Source organism: Haemorhous mexicanus, chromosome 20 (assembly GCF_027477595.1).
Source record: "Haemorhous mexicanus isolate bHaeMex1 chromosome 20, bHaeMex1.pri, whole genome shotgun sequence".
In the NCBI taxonomy this organism is placed as follows: domain Eukaryota; kingdom Metazoa; phylum Chordata; class Aves; order Passeriformes; family Fringillidae; genus Haemorhous; species Haemorhous mexicanus.
The window spans coordinates 9,730,892-9,750,083 of NC_082360.1; the positions used below are offsets into that span (position 1 = coordinate 9,730,892).

At 44.7% G+C, this 19,192-nt stretch overlaps 1 protein-coding gene across 2 annotated transcripts in view; it reads right to left on the bottom strand.

The window, feature by feature from the left end:
- The window catches only part of ABCA5 (ATP binding cassette subfamily A member 5), a 55,316-nt gene extending 36,579 nt beyond the window's left edge, over positions 1-18,737 (bottom strand). The window contains exons 1-7 of one of the 2 annotated variants that reach the window (XM_059864110.1): positions 18,637-18,737; positions 15,311-15,440; positions 12,009-12,120; positions 9,017-9,221; positions 5,332-5,490; positions 2,477-2,574; positions 654-883 (exon numbers count right to left, since the gene is read on the bottom strand). In XM_059864110.1, the coding sequence (XP_059720093.1) occupies positions 654-883; positions 2,477-2,574; positions 5,332-5,490; positions 9,017-9,221; positions 12,009-12,113 (797 nt within the window). In that variant the 5' untranslated portion in view covers positions 12,114-12,120; positions 15,311-15,440; positions 18,637-18,737. Of the gene's footprint in view, positions 1-653; positions 884-2,476; positions 2,575-5,331; positions 5,491-7,394; positions 7,491-9,016; positions 9,222-12,008; positions 12,121-15,310; positions 15,441-18,636 lie in introns of those variants that run through there. The other variant, XM_059864111.1, reaches the window with a different exon arrangement.
- Positions 18,738-19,192: the final 455 nt, after the last annotated feature.

Genomic DNA, 19,192 nt, shown 5'->3' on the forward strand with positions numbered 1-19,192 from the left:
TTCCAGCCAGCCCAGGTGGCTGCTCCAGTGCAGGGTGAAAACCCTGCCAGAAAGGACAAAGCAAAACCTGCTTGTATCCCCTCAGCTCTCAATGATCTCAAATTAACACATCATTGGGAAGAATAATCAAATATTCTCTTGGCCAGGCCGATGTCCATCAGGGTGAGGAAACAATTGAAAACAATTGAAAAGCTGTTGCTGAGACTGCTCTGGCACGTTCAAATGATAGAGCTGGGTTCATTTCATTACGTGCCAGGCTGCAGGTTACCTGCTGAGCCTCTAGGAAAGGAGGTAATGAGCAAAAAATGCTTAAAAGCCTCCATAAAACCTCACACTTGATGAGGTTTAATCCCTCTGATCTGGGGTAGCCTTACATGAATAAATGCAGCAGGATTACTTATTAAAATATTCATATTTTCATGGTACTGCAAGTGTCTCTCTGATTGCAGAGAATATTTCAGTTTTTGGCTGTTTTCACTTCAAGACTGAAAGATATTTAAGAACTGGAGGGTGGGATGGAAAACAATTTTTAAATACAATAAATTTTTAATATAATAATTTTCCTTTATATATATTTAATTTTTTTTCCTTTACATATATTTAATTTTTTTTTTTCTTTTCTAAGGAACAGGTTGTACCCAACACTCACATACCAGAAGGCAGTGTCATGGAGTCCCAAAATTTTCAAGAACTCCTTCAGCTTCCTCTCCTTTTCTGCCACGATGTGAATTGCCAAATAATACCCAAAGGGGGAGAATGCAATCACCAGGTAAATCAAAATGATTGCACGAGGGAAATTATCAATTTCCACCACTGCAGCCTCTCCCATAACCATGGCTCTGGTCAGCTCCAGCTGCTCCCAAACAGAATGATTTGTCTTCAGCTGGAAGGAAGAGGAGGAAAAGTTATTTTGACTTTTTTTTCCTGATTTTTCAGCCCCATCCCAACCACTCCACCCCTGCTGGAAGGGGAGATCTGGGGAGCCCAAAACCTTCCTGGTCCCAAGACTGGAAAACAGCTGAATGCCTGGGGATAAAATGGAGAAATGTGGGATTTCTGTCACTTAAAAAGATGGAATTTGCTGCCAACACGAGCAGGGTGAGGAGAGGGAAATTGGCAAAAATTGCTGAGCAACAGTGGCACCAAAAGAATAAAATTCTGCAGGTAAATTCTGCAGCCCCTGTCTGTAATGGCATTTTGGGGTGAGCTTTTGTGCTGGATGTTCAGCTTCTCTGGGATGCAAATGGAGACAAAAATCCTCAGAATCCAACCCAAGAGGATTGGGGGAAAAAAATCCTCAGAATCCAACCCAAGAGGATTGGGGAAATCCTGGATAAAACAGTCCTGGACAGAACTTGGCCAAACCTGCCCCAGAACTTCTGCCTTGTCATCAGATGCCAGCTGGGATCTGACACAGCATCTCCAGGCAGATTAAACAGCCCAGGAAGCCCCTGGATCTGCCTTTCCTTGGGGTGAGGGTGGGATTTTCTGGGTTTTTCCCAGGGGTACTTGGACAAAACATGGCCAAACCCACCAGGAAACTTCTCCCCTTGTCATCATATCCCAGCTAAAATCTGACACAGCATCTCCCTGGATTAACAGATAGATTTAACAGCCCGGGCAGCCCCTGGATCTGCCCTTTTTGGGGTGAGGATGGGATTTAGTGGGATTTTATGGCATTTTCCCAGTGGTACCTGGACAAAACATGGCCAAACCCACCCCAAAACTTCTGCCGAGTCATCAGATGCCAGCTGGGATCTGACACAGCATCTCCAGGCAGATCAAGGAGCCTGGGCAGCCCCTGGATCTCACCTTCCTTGGGGTGAGAATGGGATTTTCTGGGATTTTCCTGGACAAAACAGTCCTGGACAGAACATGGCCAAACCCACCCCAAAACTTCTCCCTTGTCATCAGATCCCAGCTGGGATCTAACACAGCATCTCCCAGGACTGACAGGCAGATTAAGCAGCCCCTGGATCTGCCCTTCCTTGGGGTGAGGGTGGGATTTTCTGGGATTTAGTGGGACTTTCACAGAGTCACAGAGTCCCCAGGCTGTCAGAGACCTCCAAGCCCATCGAGTCCAGCCCAGTCCCAACCCCTCCCCCAAACCCTGGCCCCCAGTGCCACATCCAGGCTTTGTTAAACACACCCAGGGATGGGGACTCCACCACCTCCCCGGGCAGAACATTCCAGAACTTTATCCCTTTCTGTAAAACACTTTTTCCTGCTCTCCAGCCTGTATTTCCCTGGGTGCAGCTGGAGGCTGTGTGCTCTGGTTGTGTCAGTGCTGCTGCAGACAGAGCCCAGCCCAGCTGAGCACAGGCACCTTTCAGGAGCTGTGAGAGTGATGGGGGCAGCCCTGAGTCTCCTTTCCTGCAGGCTGAGCCCCCCCAGCTCCCTCAGGGGTTCCTCTCAGGATTTGTGCTCCCAGCCCTATTTGATGGGATTTTTTGGGGGGATTTGGGGAATTGCTCACCTGGATGATGGCAGCATCAATGCAGGCCTGCAGGGCTGTGAACCCCGAGCTCCAGTAGGTCACGGACTCGCAGCTCTTGCGCAGGCTGGAGCACGTGGCTGCAGGGAAAACAGGGAATCAGCATCTGCTGGAGCCCTTCCATGCCACAATTCCAGGGTAAAATCCCAAAAAACTGAGTTACAGCTGCTCCACTCCCTGATAACAGCACCAACAACACCCACATAGCAAAACACGTAACACCACGCCAAATAAAACCCCAAAAATTAAAAATATTGGATGGTTTTACAGCTTATTCCCTTCCAGGTTGACCTCTGGATTACATTACTATCTGAATTTACTATTAAATAGGGAATCAGCATCTTCAGGAGCCCTTTCATGCCACAATTCCACGTTGAAATCCCAAAAAATTGAATTACAGCTGCTCCACTCCCCAATAACAGCACCACCAACCCCCACAAACCAATATGCACAACACCAAGCCAAAAGAGGCAAAAAAAGGAAATTCTGGGGTGATTTTGCAGCTTTTTCCCTTGCAGGTTTACCTCAGCATTCCCACTACTATCTGGATTTACTATTAAATAGGAAATCAGCATCTTCAGGAGCACTTCCCTTCCAAGTCAGGCCACGGCACATTAAAATCCCAAAAAAGAGAGATACAGCTGCTGCACTCCCACCAACAAATATACAGCACACCAAGCCAAAAAAGAGCAAAAAAAGGAAAATCTGGGATGATTTTCCAGCATGTTCCCTTCTAGGTTTACCTCTGGATTTCCTATTAAATGGGAATAAGCACCTTCAGGAGCCCTTCCAAGGCAGGGCACGGGATGGTAAAATCCCCAAAATTGGGATTTTACAGCTGCTGCACTCCCCACCAACAAATATACAGCACTCCAAGCCAAAAAAGAGCAAAAAAAGGTAAATCTGGGATGATTTTCCAGCATGTTCCCTTCTAGGTTTACCTCTGGATTTCCTATTAAATGGGAATAAGCACCTTCAGGAGCCCTTCCAAGGCAGGGCACGGGATGGTGAAATCCCAAAAAAGAGAGATACAGCTGCTGCACTCCCCACCAACAAATATACAGCACTCCAAGCCAAAAAAGAGCAAAAAAGGAAAATTTTCCAGCATGTTCCCTTCTAGGTTTACCTCTGGATTTCCTATTAAATGGGAATAAGCACCTTCAGGAGCCCTTCCAAGGCAGGGCACGGGATGGTAAAATCCCCAAAATTGGGATTTTACAGCTGCTGCACTCCCCACCAACAAATATACAGCACACCAAGCCAAAAAAGAGCAAAAAAGGACAATTTTCCAGCATGTTCCCTTCTAGGTTTACCTATGGATTTCCTATTAAAAAATAGGGAATAAGCATCTTCAGGAGCCCTTCCAAGGCAGGCCACGGGATGGTAAAATCCCCAAAATTGGGATTTTACAGCTGCTGCACTCCCCACCAACAAATATACAGCACACCAAGCCAAAAAAGAGCAAAAAAGGACAATTTTCCAGCATGTTCCCTTCTAGGTTTACCTCTAGATTTCCTATTAAATGGGAATAAGCACCTTCAGGAGCCCTTCCAAGGCAGGGCACGGGATGGTGAAATCCCAAAAAAGAGAGATACAGCTGCTGCACTCCCCACCAACAAATATACAGCACTCCAAGCCAAAAAAGAGCAAAAAAGGAAAATTTTCCAGCATGTTCCCTTCTAGGTTTACCTCTGGATTTCCTATTAAATGGGAATAAGCACCTTCAGGAGCCCCTCCAAGGCAGGGCATGTGATGGTGAAATCCCAAAAAAGAGAGATACAGCTGCTGCACTCCCCACCAACAAATATACAGCACTCCAAGTCAAAAAAAGAGCAAAAAAGGAAAATTTTCCAGCATGTTCCCTTCTAGGTTTACCTCTAGATTTCCTATTAAATGGGAATAAGCACCTTCAGGAGCCCTTCCAAGGCAGGGCACGGGATGGTGAAATCCCAAAAAAGAGAGATACAGCTGCTGCACTCCCCACCAACAAATATACAGCACACCAAGCCAAAAAAGAGCAAAAAAGGACAATTTTCCAGCATGTTTCCTTCTAGGTTTACCTCTGGATTTCCTATTAAATAGGGAATAAGCACCTTCAGGAGCCCTTCCAAGGCAGGACACGGGATGGTAAAATCCCAAAAAAGAGAGATACAGCTGCTGCACTCCCCACCAACAAATATACAGCACTCCAAGCCAAAAAAGAGCAAAGAAGGAAAATTTTCCAGCATGTTTCCTTCTAGGTTTACCTCTGGATTTCCTATTAAATGGGAATAAGCACCTTCAGGAGCCCTTCTAAGGCAGGCCACGGGATGGTGAAATCCCCCAAAATTGGGATTTTACAGCTGCTGCACTCCCCACCAACAAATATACAGCACTCCAAGCCAAAAAAGAGCAAAGAAGGAAAATTTTCCAGCATGTTCCCTTCTAGGTTTACCTCTGGATTTCCTATTAAATGGGAATAAGCATCTTCAGGAGCCCTTCCAAGGCAGGGCATGGGATGGTGAAATCCCAAAAAAGAGAGATACAGCTGCTGCACTCCCCACCAACAAATATACAGCACTCCAAGCCAAAAAAGAGTAAAAAAGGAAAATTTTCCAGCATGTTCCCTTCTAGGTTTACCTCTAGATTTCCTATTAAATGGGAAATCAGCACCTTCAGGAGCCCTTCCACGGCAGGGCACGGGATGGTAAAATCCCCAAATTGGGATTTTACAGCTGCTGCACTCCCCGATAGCAGCCCCAAGACGCCCCAGCAAGCACAGTAGAGCACAGCAAGGCAGAAGAGAGCAGGAAAAGCCATCGTGGGCTGACTGTGCAGCTGTCCCCCCGCAGGCTGACCTCGGGACTCGGAGTAGAGGGAGCCCATGGCCACGGAGTGGCGGAAGCGCAGCTGGTAGGACAGGGGGCCCTGGAACACCACCCCCACGAAGTTGGAGGGCTTGAGGGCACCGGCCTGCTCCAGCTCCTCCTCGCTCAGGTACTCCTCGGTGATCAGCCCTGGCACGGGGAACCACCGGCACAGAGCAAAGCACAGCAAATCGGAACAGACACATGGAACAGAAGGATACCAGAAATATAAATGCACGGGAAATAGAAATACAATTATGAATGCAAAAATATTGTAAGTGTATTGGAATATTTAAAATATAATAGAATATGTAAAATAGAATAAATTATTAAAATATGCTAGAATATAATATGCTATCATATACTGTAATATACTATAATATACTACACTATACTATACTATACTATAATATAATTAATATAATATAATATAATATAATATAATATAATATAATATAATATAATACAATAGAATATACTATACTATAATATGATATACTATAATATACTATAATATACTATAATATACTATAATATACTATAATATAATATAATATAATATACCTTAATATAATATACTATACTATACTATAATATAATATAATATAATATAATATAATATAATATAATATAATATAATATAATACAATGTAATATAATATAGTATAATACAATATAATATACTATAATATACTATTATATACTATACTATACTATAATATAATATAATACACTATACTATACTATACTATAATATAATATAATACACTATACTATACTATACTATAATATAATATAAATACTATATTTAACTACACTATAATAAAATATAATAAAATATTAATAAAATAAAATAAAATATAAGAAGGTATAGTATGATATAATAAACATAAAATAACATGATATGATATAATATAACATAGTAAATTTAATATAAAATAATATCATATAATAACTATAATATAATATAACAACATAATATAAATACTATATTTTACTATATTATAATAAAATATGAATAAAGTATAATAAAATATAGTATGATATAACAGAACATAGTATAATATAATATGATATAATAAAGAGAATATAATAAATATAATAACTATGATGACTATAATAAAATTAATATAATATAATATAATATAATAACTATAATAACCATAATATAATATAACATAACATAAATACTATATTTTACTATACTAGAATATAATAAAATATGAATAAAATAAAATAGTGTATGATATATTTATATTACACATTATATTACGTATTATCTTTTAAATTTATATAATATAATATGATATAATATAATAACTAGAATATAATATAATAACTAGAATATAACTCCAATAACTATAATATCATATTAAATAATAACCTATAAATACTATATTTTACTATACTATAATAAAAAATAATAAAATATGAATAAAATATAGTATGATAAAACATAATATAATATGATACAATATAAAATAATAAATATGATATAATATAATAAATATAATATAATAAATGTAATGTAATAATGTAATGTAATGTAATGTAATGAAAAAAACACCCAAAAATAATTTAAAAACCCTAAAAATAAAAAAACCCACCCAAAACCAACAAAAAATTCCCAAACCAACCAAAAAAACCCCAAACCAGCAAAAAACCCCCCACAAAACCAAGAAAAAACCCTAAAACCAACCAAAAAAAAAAACCCCCCTAACACCAGCAAAAAAACCCCCTTGAAACCAACAAAAAAAAAATCCATGAAACTAACAAAAAACCCTGAAACCAAGAACAAAAACCTAAAACTGTCCAAAAACCCCCCATAAAACCAGAAAAAGGCCCCCAAACCAACCCAAAACCCCTGAAAAATCAACAAAAAAAAGCCGTAAAAATCAACAAAAAACCCAACACCTTCACATTTCCTGCTCTGGAAAATTCAGATTTTTCCTATTCCAGCCCCACTGAGTTCCCCCTTCAAACACAAGTTCCAGAATGAGATAAAAGGGAAAAAAAATAAAGATTTAAGGGGTGAAGATTTAGGGTGTGAATACCATCCTCAAAGTTGTCAAAAGCCACTTTCTTCAGGATTTCCTGAGCCAGGGCTGTGAGTGGCTCAAAATCAGCAGAAAAAACCCCAAAACCAAGAAAAAAAACCAAAAACAAGCAAAAAAAACCCCCAAACCAGCAAAAACCCCTAACCAATTAAAAAAATCCTATTACCAAGAAAAAAACCTTAATACCATCCAAAAAAACCATAAAACCAGAAAAAAAAATCCCAACAAACCCCAAAAAAACTCAAACCAACCAAAAAAACCCAAAACTAATCAAAAAAAACCCTAAAAATCAACAAAAAACCCCAACACCTTCACATTCCCTGCTCTGGAAAATTCAGATTTTTCCTATTCCAGCCCCACTGTGTTCCCCCTTCAAACACAAGTTCCAGAATGAGATAAAAGGGAAAAATTAAAGATTTAGGGTGTGAATACCATCCTCAAAGTTGTCAAAAGCCACTTTCTTCAGGATTTCCTGAGCCAGGGCTGTGAGTGGCTCAAAATCAGCAGAAAGCCACCCAAAACCACCAAAAAAAAACCCCTAAAACAAGCAAAAAAAACCAAAAAACCCAAAAAACCTTATAACCAATAAAATAACCCCCAAAACCAGCAAAAAACCCCAAAACAAGCAAAAAAAAACCCTAAAAATCAACAAAAAACCCCAACACCTTCACATTCCCTGCTCTGGAAAATTCAGATTTTTCCTATTCCAGCCCCACTGAGTTCCCCCTTCAAACACAAGTTCCAGAATGAGATAAAAGGGGAAAAATTAAAGATTTTGGGTGTGAGTACCATCCTCAAAGTTGTCAAAAGCCACTTTCTTCAGGATTTCCTGAGCCAGGGCTGTGAGCGGCTCAAAATCAGCAGAAAAAAAACCCCAAAATCAGCAAAAAGCCACCCAAAACCACCAAAAAAAACCCCCTAAAACAAGCAAAAAAACAAAAAAAAAACCCCAAAAACCTTATAATCAATAAAATAACCCCCAAAACCAGCAAAAAACCCCAAAACAAGCAAAAAAAACCCCTAAAAATCAACAAAAAACCCAACACCTTCACATTCCCTGCTCTGGAAAATTCAGATTTTTCCTATTCCAGCCCCACTGAGTTCCCCCTTCAAACCCAAGTTCCAGAATGAGATAAAAGGGAAAAAAAATTAAGATTTAAGGGGTGAAGATTTAGGGTGTGAATACCATCCTCAAAGTTGTCAAAAGCCACTTTCTTCAGGATTTCCTGAGCCAGGGCTGTGAGTGGCTCAAAATCAGCAGAAAAACCCCAAAACCAAGAAAAAAAACCCAAACCAAGCAAAAAAAACCCAAACCAGCAAAAACCCCTAACCAATTAAAAAAATCCTATTACCAAGAAAAAAACCTTAATACCATCCAAAAAAACCATAAAACCAGAAAAAAAAATCCCAACAAACCCCAAAAAAACTCAAACCAACCAAAAAAACCCAAAACTAATCAAAAAACCCCTAAAAATCAACAAAAAACCCCAACACCTTCACATTCCCTGCTCTGGAAAATTCAGATTTTTCCTATTCCAGCCCCACTGTGTTCCCCCTTCAAACACAAGTTCCAGAATGAGATAAAAGTGAAAAAAATTAAAGATTTAGGGTGTGAGTACCATCCTCAAAGTTGTCAAAAGCCACTTTCCTCATGACCTCCCGAGCCAGGGCAGTGGGGGGCGTGTAGCCAATGACAAAATTCACCAGCACCAGGGGGTCCAGGGGGCCCAGGTCTGTGTTGGGCACCTCGTCATATTTCCTGTGAGGGTGCATCATGCTCATCAGGATCAGCCAGAAGAGGAAAAACAGAGGGAAAAGCACCTCCTGTGAGAAAAAAATGGAATTTTTAATAATTCGGCATTTTTAAGGGTCAAAGAAATTCAATGTATGCTCATTAGGGTCAGCCAGAACGGGAAAAACAGAGGGAAAAGCACCTCCTGTACAAAAAAAATATGGAATTTTTAAAAATTCAGTATTTCAAACGGTCAAAAATTTCATTATGTACTCATCAGGATCTGCCAGAATGGGAGGAACAACAGGGAAAGCACCCCCTGCACAAAAAAATGGAATATTTTATAATTCAGTATCTCAAATATTGAAAAAAGTTCATTATGTACTCATCAGGATCAACCAGAAATAGAAAAACAGAGGGAAAAGCACCTGTGGTATGAAAAAAAATGGAATATTTTAAAATTAAGTGTCTCAAAGGGTCAAAAAATTCATTATGTACTCATCAGGATCAGGCAGAAGAGGAAAAACAGAGGGAAAAGCACCTCCTGTGAGGAAAAAATGGAATATTTTATAATTCGGTGTTTTTTGGGGTCAAACAAATTCAATGTATGCTCATTAGGGTCAGCCAGAATGGGAAAAACAGAGGGAAAAGCACCTCCTGTACAAAAAAAATATGGAATTTTTAAAAATTCAGTATTTCAAATGGTCAAAAATTTCATTATGTACTCATAAGGATCTGCCAGAATGGGAGGAACAACAAGGAAAGCACCCCCTGCACAAAAAAATGGAATATTTTATAATTCAGTATCTCAAATATTGAAAAAAGTTCATTATGTACTCATCAGGATCAACCAGAAATAGAAAAACAGAGGGAAAAGCACCTCTGGTATGAAAAAAATGGAATATTTTAAAATTAAGTGTCTCAAAGGGTCAAAAAATTCATTATGTACTCATCAGGATCAGGCAGAAGAGGAAAAACAGAGGGAAAAGCACCTCCTGTGAGGAAAAAATGGAATATTTTATAATTCGGTGGTTTTTGGGGTCAAACAAATTCAATGTATGCTCATTAGGGTCAGCCAGAATGGGAAAAACAGAGGGAAAAGCACCTCCTGTACAAAAAAAATATGGAATTTTTAAAAATTCAGTATTTCAAATGGTCAAAAATTTCATTATGTACTCATAAGGATCTGCCAGAATGGGAGGAACAACAAGGAAAGCACCCCCTGCACAAAAAAATGGAATATTTTATAATTCAGTATCTCAAATATTGAAAAAAGTTCATTATGTACTCATCAGGATCAACCAGAAATAGAAAAACAGAGGGAAAAGCACCTCTGGTATGAAAAAAATGGAATATTTTAAAATTAAGTGTCTCAAAGGGTCAAAAAATTCATTATGTACTCATCAGGATCAGCAGAACAGGAAAAACAGAGGGAAAAGCACCTTGTCCACCAAAAATTGGATTATTTTAAAATTCAGTGTTTGAAAGGTTCAGAAATACTCATTATGTACTCATCAGGATCAACAGAACAGGAAAAATAGTGAGAAAAACAATTCATGCACCAAAAAAATTGGAATATTTAAAATTCAATGTTTCAAAGGTTCAAAAAATTAGATATTCATCAGGATCAGCAAAACAGGAAAAACATTGAGGAAAGCACCTCCTGCACCAAAAAAAATTGAATATTTTAAAATTAAGTATCTGAAAGGGTCAAAAAATCATTATGTATTCATCAGGATCAGCCAGAATAGGAAAAACATTGGGGAAAGCACCTTGTGCACCTAAAAAATATGGAATGTTTCAAAATTCACTGCTTCAAAAGTTCAAAAAGCTCATTGTGTACTCATCAGGATCAGGCAGAAGAGGAAAAATAGTGGAAAAGAAACTTGTCCACCAAAAAGATGGAATATTTCAAACCCCAGTGTTTCAAATGTCCAAACAAACTCATCAGGAGTAAGAAAAGCAGAGGGAAAAGCACCTCCTGCCCCCCCCAAAAATGGAATATTTCCAAATCCCAGTGTTTCAAATGTCCAAAAAACCTCATCAGGAGTAAGGAAAGCAGAGGGAAAAGCACCTCCTGCCCCCAAAAATGGAATATTTCCAACCCCCAGTGTTTCAAATGTCCAAAAGAACTCATCAGGAGTAAGGAAAGCAGAGGGAAAAGCACCTCCTGCCCCAAAAAAATGGAATATTTCCAAACCCCAGTGTTTCAAATGTCCAAAAGAACTCATCAGGACTTAGAAAAGCAGAGGGAAAAGCACCTCCTGCCCCAAAAATGGAATATTTCCAACCCCCAGTGTTTCAAATGTCCAAAAGAACTCATCAGGAGTAAGGAAAGCAGAGGGAAAAGCACCTCCTGCCCCAAAAAAATGGAATATTTCCAAACCCCAGTGTTTCAAATGTCCAAAAAAACTCATCAGGAGTAAGGAAAGCAGAGGGAAAAGCACCTCCTGCCCCAAAAATGGAATATTTCCAAATCCCAGTGTTTCAAATGTCCAAAAGAACTCATCAGGAGTAAGGAAAGCAGAGGGAAAAGCACCTCCTGCCCCCAAAAATGGAATATTTCCAAATCCCAGTGTTTCAAATGTCCAAAAGAACTCCTCAGGAGTAAGAAAAGCAGAGGGAAAAGCACCTCCTGCCCCAAAAATGGAATATTTCCAACCCCCAGTGTTTCAAATGTCCAAAAGAACTCATCAGGAGTAAGGAAAGCAGAGGGAAAAGCACCTCCTGCCCCAAAAAGATGGAATATTTCAAACCCCAGTGTTTCAAATGTCCAAACAAACTCATCAGGAGTAAGGAAAGCAGAGGGAAAAGCACCTCCTGCCCCAAAAAAAATGGAATATTTCCAACCCCCAGTGTTTGCTGCGAGGAGCCCTCACCTGGACACTGCTCTTCTTGGTCCTGCACTTGACCAGACAGTTCTTGAAGAGCAGAGCTCGGGTTTGCCTCCACACCCCGGCTTCCCTGGCAGCTCCTGGGGCCATTGCGGGGCTGATTCCAGGAGAAAAACACAAAACACAGAAATGCCCAAAGAATTCCAGTGGGAGCTGGGGGGGCTGGGAATGTCACAGAGAGGGTTCGACCTCGGTCTGCAGGTCTGAGAAACGCCTGATCCACGGGTGGGTCTGGCACGGGGACTGGGAATGGGGACTGGGGACTGGGAACTGGGAATGGGGACTGGGAATGGGGACTGGGAATGGGGACTGGGAATGGGGAACTGGGAATGGGAATGGGGACTGGGAATGGGGACTGGGAATGGGGACTGGGAATGGGGACTGGGAATGGGGACTGGGAATGGGGATTGGGAATGGGGAACTGGGAATGGGGAATTGGGAATGGGGAACTGGGAATGGGGACTGGGAATGGGGACTGGGAATGGGGACTGGGGACTGGGAATGGGGACTGGGAATGGGGACTGGGAATGGGGAACTGGGAATGGGGGACTGGGAATGGGGGACTGGGAATGGGGACTGGGAATGGGGACTGGGGACTGGGAATGGGGACTGGGAATGGGGACTGGGAATGGGGAACTGGGAATGGGGGACTGGGAATGGGGACTGGGAATGGGGACTGGCAATGGGGAACTGGGAATGGGGACTGGGAATGGGGACTGGGAATGGGGACTGGGAATGGGGACTGGGAATGGGGACTGGGGACTGGGAATGGGGACTGGGAATGGGGAACTGGGAATGGGGAACTGGGAATGGGGAACTGGGAATGGGGAACTGGGAATGGGGACTGGGGATGGGGACCTGGGAATGGGGACCGGGAATGGGGAACTGGGAATGGGGACTGGGAATGGGGACTGGGAATGGGGACTGGGGACTGGGAACTGGGAATGGGGACTGGGAATGGGAATGGGGAACTGGGAATGGGGACTGGGAATGGGGACTGGGAATGGGGAACTGGGAATGGGGAACTGGGAATGGGGACCTGGGAATGGGGACCTGGGAATGGGGACTGGGGACTGGGACTGGGGAACTGGGAATGGGGACTGGGAATGGGGAACTGGGAATGGGGACCTGGAATGGGGACTGGGAATGGGGACTGGGAATGGGAACTGGGAATGGGGACTGGGAATGGGGAACTGGGAATGGGGAACTGGGAATGGGGACTGGGAATGGGGAACTGGGAATGGGGAACTGGGAATGGGGAACTGGGAATGGGGAACTGGGAATGGGGACTGGGAATGGGGAACTGGGAATGGGGAACTGGGAATGGGGACCGGGAATGGGAAACTGGGAATGGGGGACTGGGAATGGGGGACTGGGAATGGGGAACTGGGAATGGGGAACTGGGAATGGGGAACTGGGAATGGGGAACTGGGAATGGGGACTGGGAATGGGGAACTGGGAATGGGGAACTGGGAATGGGAGGGAATGGGAATGGGACAGACTGGGAATGGGACAGACTGGGAATGGGAAACTGGGAACTGGGAATGGGGAATTGGGAATGGGAGAGACTGGGAATGGGAGAGACTGTGAATGGGAATGGGGGAAACTGGAAATTGGAGAGACTGGGAATGGGAGAGACTTGGAATGGGAATGGGAGAGACTGGGAATGGGAGAGACTGGGAACAGGAGAGACTGGGAAGTGGGAATGGGAGAGACTGGGAATGGGAGATATTGGGAATGAGAAATATTGGGAATGACAGAGATTGGGAATGAGAGAAACTGGCAATTGGGAATGAGAGCAACTGGGAATCCAGCTGGGAATTTGGGCTGAAGATGCCCCAGGACGCCTTGGAGCCACCCCTCCAGCCCAGGGCAGGACCAGCTCCGGGCCAACTCACTCCCTGCCTTAAGCCAGGCTTATTTCCACTTGCCCAGGTGGATCCCAACCCAGCCATTTCCCGGGAGCAGCACTGCAGGCTGCTGGCAGAGCAGGGAGGCAGCAGCTGCCCCGGGGCCAGCCGTGCCTGGGGGGTGAGGAACCCACCCCCCTCCCTGCCGGAGCACAGCCAGCGCCACCCAGCCCCCCTGCAGCCCTTGGAGCCTCCTCATCACCCCAGCCAGCACTGCACGAGGCCTGGGGACAGGGAAATGAGGGAGACTGATCAGTGGGATTCAGTGGGAATGCTCTTCCAGAGACTGATCAGTGGGATTCAATGGGAGTGTTCTTCCAGGAGATTGATCAGTGGGATTCAATGGGAATGTTCTTCCAGAGACTGATCAGTGGGATTCAGTGGGAATGTTCTTCCAGGAGATTGATCAGTGGGATTCAATGGGAATGTTCTCCCAGGAGATTGATCAGTGGGATTCAGTGGGAATGCTCTTCCAGAGACTGATCAGTGGGATTCAATGGGAATGTTATTGCAGGAGACTGATCAGTGGGATTCAGTGGGAATGCTCTTCCAGAGACTGATCAGTGGGATTCAGTGGGAATATTCTTCCAGGAGATGGATCAGTGGGATTCAGTGGGAGTGTTCTTCCAGAGACTGATCAGTGGGATTCAGTGGGAGTGTTCTTCCAGGAGATTGATCAGTGGGATTCAATGGGAGTGTTCTTCCAGAGACTGATCAGTGGGATTCAATGGGAATGTTCTTCCATAGACTGATCAGTGGGATTCAGTGGGAGTGTTCTTCCAGGAGATTGATCAGTGGGATTCAGTGGGAGTGTTCTTCCAGAGATTGATCAGTGGGATTCAATGGGAATGTTCTTCCAGGAGATTGATCAGTGGGATTCAATGGGAATGTTCTTCCAGAGATTGATCAGTGGGATTCAATGGGAATGTTCTCCCAGAGATTGATCAGTGGGATTCAGTGGGAATGCTCTTCCAGAGATTGATCAGTGGGATTCAATGGGAATGCTCTTCCAGAGATTGATCAGTGGGATTCAATGGGAATGTTCTTCCAGGAGATTGATCAGTGGGATTCAATGGGAGTGTTCTCCCAGAGACTGATCAGTGGGATTCAGTGGGAATGTTCTTCCAGGAGATTGATCAGTGGGATTCAATGGGAGTGTTCTCCCAGAGACTGATCAGTGGGATTCAGTGGGAATGTTCTTCCAGGAGATGGATCAGTGGGATTCAGTGGGAATGTTCTTCCCGGAGATTGATCAGTGGGATTCAATGGGAGTGTTCTCCCAGAGATTGATCAGTGGGATTCAATGGGAATGTTCTTCCAGGAGATTGATCAGTGGGATTCAATGGGAATGTTCTTGCAGGAGATGGCTGCACGTACCTGGGCTGGGGGGCTGCAAGGGCTCCTCTCTCCTGGGTTTTGCCCCCCTTTCTGCTGCCTGAGGTTGGCACTCAGGGCTCAGTCTCCATCTCCCTCTGCTGCCTCAGCTGGGAACCTCGGGACATTTCACCTGGGAGGGGGAGACAACACCAGGAGCTGCTCAGAGGGGACAGGTGGCACCAAGGCCACCTCCAGCAACACCAGTGACAAACTGCTGGGGTTTGGCTTCTCTCCTGCCTCTGCCAAGGCCAGGATTGAAGCTCCTGAGATGGGATTTTGTGTTCAGACTCAGGTGTTTATTTCTTACATGGATAAGAAGAAAGAAGATAAGGAATAAAGATGGAAATATGGATGAGAAATAAAGAAGATTCTTTATTTCTAATATGGATAATTTCTTATCTAGATTGCAGTCTCACAAGGGGTGAGTTCTGCAGTGTTTCACTAACAAGCTACACAATGGCTACAGCTATCTCTCTCTCCAAGGCCTTTGAAGGATCAACTGTCCAATTAAGAAATGACACCTCAATTATTTTCACTTTTAACCCAACAACCAACCACCTGTGCCTGCAATGGGGACTTTCATCCAATGACTCAAAACCACCCAAACCCACGGAGAAGAAGGAGAAGAAGAAGGAGCAGCCTCTGCCCTAAACCCTCCATCCTGCTTTATATCTATTGCTGTATTCTTACCCTTGAGTTTTCCACTCTGTGACATCACACACTTCTAACTAACTCCACCCCCACAATCACAGTGCCATTAATCAATTTTGGAAGCCAAAATTCATCAATTCTGGAAGCCTCTCCACAGCCTCAGGTCAATGCAGAGTTCTCCTGGGGGTCAGTGCCTGCCAGCACAGAAAGTCTCCAACTCTCAGCATCCAAAACAAGAAACTGAGTAATCCCTCAACCCTTCAGCCAAAACACAGTGGAAAACATGGAATTTATCCATATTCCAGCCTTCCAGCTCCCAGCACTCCCTCCAGAAGCAGGCTGATGTTGCTGGTGCCTGGGCAGAGCTCTGGGCTCTCAGTTATCTGTCAGACACCACATGGCCCAAACTTCCTTCCCTGGCTGGGTTTTAATGGGCAAATCTTTTTTTGGAGCACAGGAACGGGACACAGGAAGCTCCTCAGATGTCAACACCGCTATAAATACACAAATATTTTATACACAGAGCCTGTCTGAGCATGGGAGGGGTGAGAGGAGGGAAAAGGGGCTAAAAGGAGCCAAATTCCCACTCCCAGGCTGGCTCTGGGGTCCTCCATGGAGCAGTGACCCCTGGAAGCACAAGAGATGTAGGATACAATCACTACAAGAGAATTTCTGGGAAGGAATCCCACCTCCAGCCTGGAGTGCTGCCCTCACACTGAGACTACTTCAAAAATTAAAAAAATAACAAAATATTTTGCTTTAAAAAAAAAAAAAACAACAACAACAAAATGCTTCAACACCAAGCTATGACAGTAACCAAGCCCTGCAGGAAAAATGAGTACAACTCCTCTGGATATTTTCGGGCAAAAAAACCTTTTCCAGGGACAGCAGAGTGTTTGAAAAATAATCAAAAGCAGCAGCTCTTGCTTACAGGTCATGAAAATCACTGTGCTTCTCCCTCTGCTCACAGCACACCCTGCAAGTGCCACTGCCTGCACATTTCAAGAGCACTCCCAGGAATAAAACTCCACCAAGGGCCCTCCTCAGCACAAGGGTCTGACCCAGCAACCCCTTCCCTCAGCCACAATATTTTAAATAAATTATAATTATAATATCCATTATAATATTAATTATAATAAAACCTGGCAAAGATGATTTAACAAGATTCAATCACCAGTGCCAGTTACTGTTTTTCTCTAATTATTTTCTCTCCACCTCCAAAACCCAAAACACTCCCACATCTCCACTGGAACTCTGCCATGCTCTCATTTACGTCAGCCAGGTTGAAGGAAGGGTCATTTGAAGAATGTTAATTAATTTTTCATATTACACCTGCCACCTCCACGCAGGCTACAGAACGATGAAGGACACTGAAGAAGCATCCCATGAAGGGTGAAAAATTGTATTTGGGGGAGGAAAAAAAACCCTCTTTGAAACTCCAGATGAAGGAAAGGAACACAGAGGCCCAGCAGGAAAAGCTGCCAAGGCATTTGAATTGATTAATAGCAGACAAAATGAAGATGGTCTCAGGCTGTGAGAATCCTGCTCAGCTCAGGCACTGCCTTGTGGTTTGTGCTGCTGTGGCAAGTGGGTGACACACGAATGCTCGTGGGCTCTCAGTCAGAGCCATCTCAAGGGAATGGCTGGCTTTGGGCTTTAATCCCCATCAGAGATGCCAGTGCTTCTTCAACACTGCTCAGCTGATCCCCGGGAAGGCTCCCCTCCCTTCCCCAGGCACCAACCTGGCAACGGGCTTTAAAGGTCACATGGTGACTTAGTGCTGCACAGCACGTTTGCCTTGTCTCTCAAGCCAAAAAAAACCCAAAAAACCCAAAGAAAATCAAACAAGAGGGGTGTCAGCCACAGCTAAATGAGCTGTGGCTCGAGGCAAAAACAACTCATGAGTGAACAACAGCAGGAAAAAGAGATTATTGATCTTGCTGCTACAAGACAGCAGCCGAGGTGGTCCTTCAGCAAAACTCTGCTGTGCTCTTTACATTCTTTAAATTGTGACCACAACAACACACAATAACATAATTGCTTTATGTGGTAAGTCTAAAAAATGGGCTGAATTTTCTCCCTTCTCTGAATTTTCTCCCATATCAGCCCCAAGGGAAGCCCCCGCCCTGCCCGGGGCTGCAAATCCCTTCCCTCCAAACTCGTCCCTGCTTCCCTGCGGGGACAAGGAATGGCACGGAGCAGAGCCGGGTCGGGCTGTCCCTGCACAGTTCCCGCAGCATCCTCAGCATCCTCCTGCAACCTCTGAGCATCCACAGCAACCCTGAGCATCCCCGAACATTCTCCTGCATCCCTGAACATCCCCGAGCATCCTCTTGCATCCCTGAACATCCACGAGCATCCTCCTGCATCCCTGAGCATCGTCCTGCATCCCTTAACATCTCCAGCATCCCTGCACATCCTCTGCATCCCTGAACATCCCCGAGCATCCTCCTGCATCCCTGAGCATCCCCGAGCACCCCCCTGCATCCCTGAGCATCCCACTGCATCCCTGAGCACCCCCTGCATCCCCGAGCACCCCCTGCATCCCCAGCATCCTCCCGCATGCCCATGGCGCCCCAGCCGCGGGTGCCCCGCGTGTCTCACAGGGAGGACACTCCTGCTTTGCACATCTCCCTTTTCCCCTCTCCGAGTCCCTGGAAATGCGCTTTTCTCACCGTTCTGCGCGCAGCCCCGCCGGCTCGGCTGCCCCAGCCATCGGCACCCGCGAGTAATGACGCGCACCCAGGTGCAGCCCAACTCCTCCTCTTCCTCTCCGCTCCTTCCCCTTCCCGTCCCACCCGAGCCGGAGGGGCCGGGCCCGGCCCCTGCCACCGCCCCCGGCCCGGGACCGCCCCTTCGGCAGCGGGGCCGGCAGTGCCCCGAACCCCTCCCGAACCCCCCGAAACCCGCCAGTACTCCCCGGTGCCTCCCGGTGCCTCCCGGTACCCCCCGAACCCCGCCAGTACCCCCCAGAACCCCGGTACCCGCCAAACCCTGCCGGTACCCCCCGAACCCCGCCAGTACCCCCCGGTGCCTCCCGGTACCCCCCGAACCCGCCGGTACCCCCGGTATCCACTGAACCCCGCCAGTACCCTCCAGAACCCCGGTACCCGCCAAACCCTGCCGGTACCCCCCGAACCCCGCCAGTACCTCCCGGTACTTCCCGCACCCCTCGGTACCTTCCGGTATCCCCCGGTACTTCTCCGTACCCCCGGTGACCCCTAGTACCCC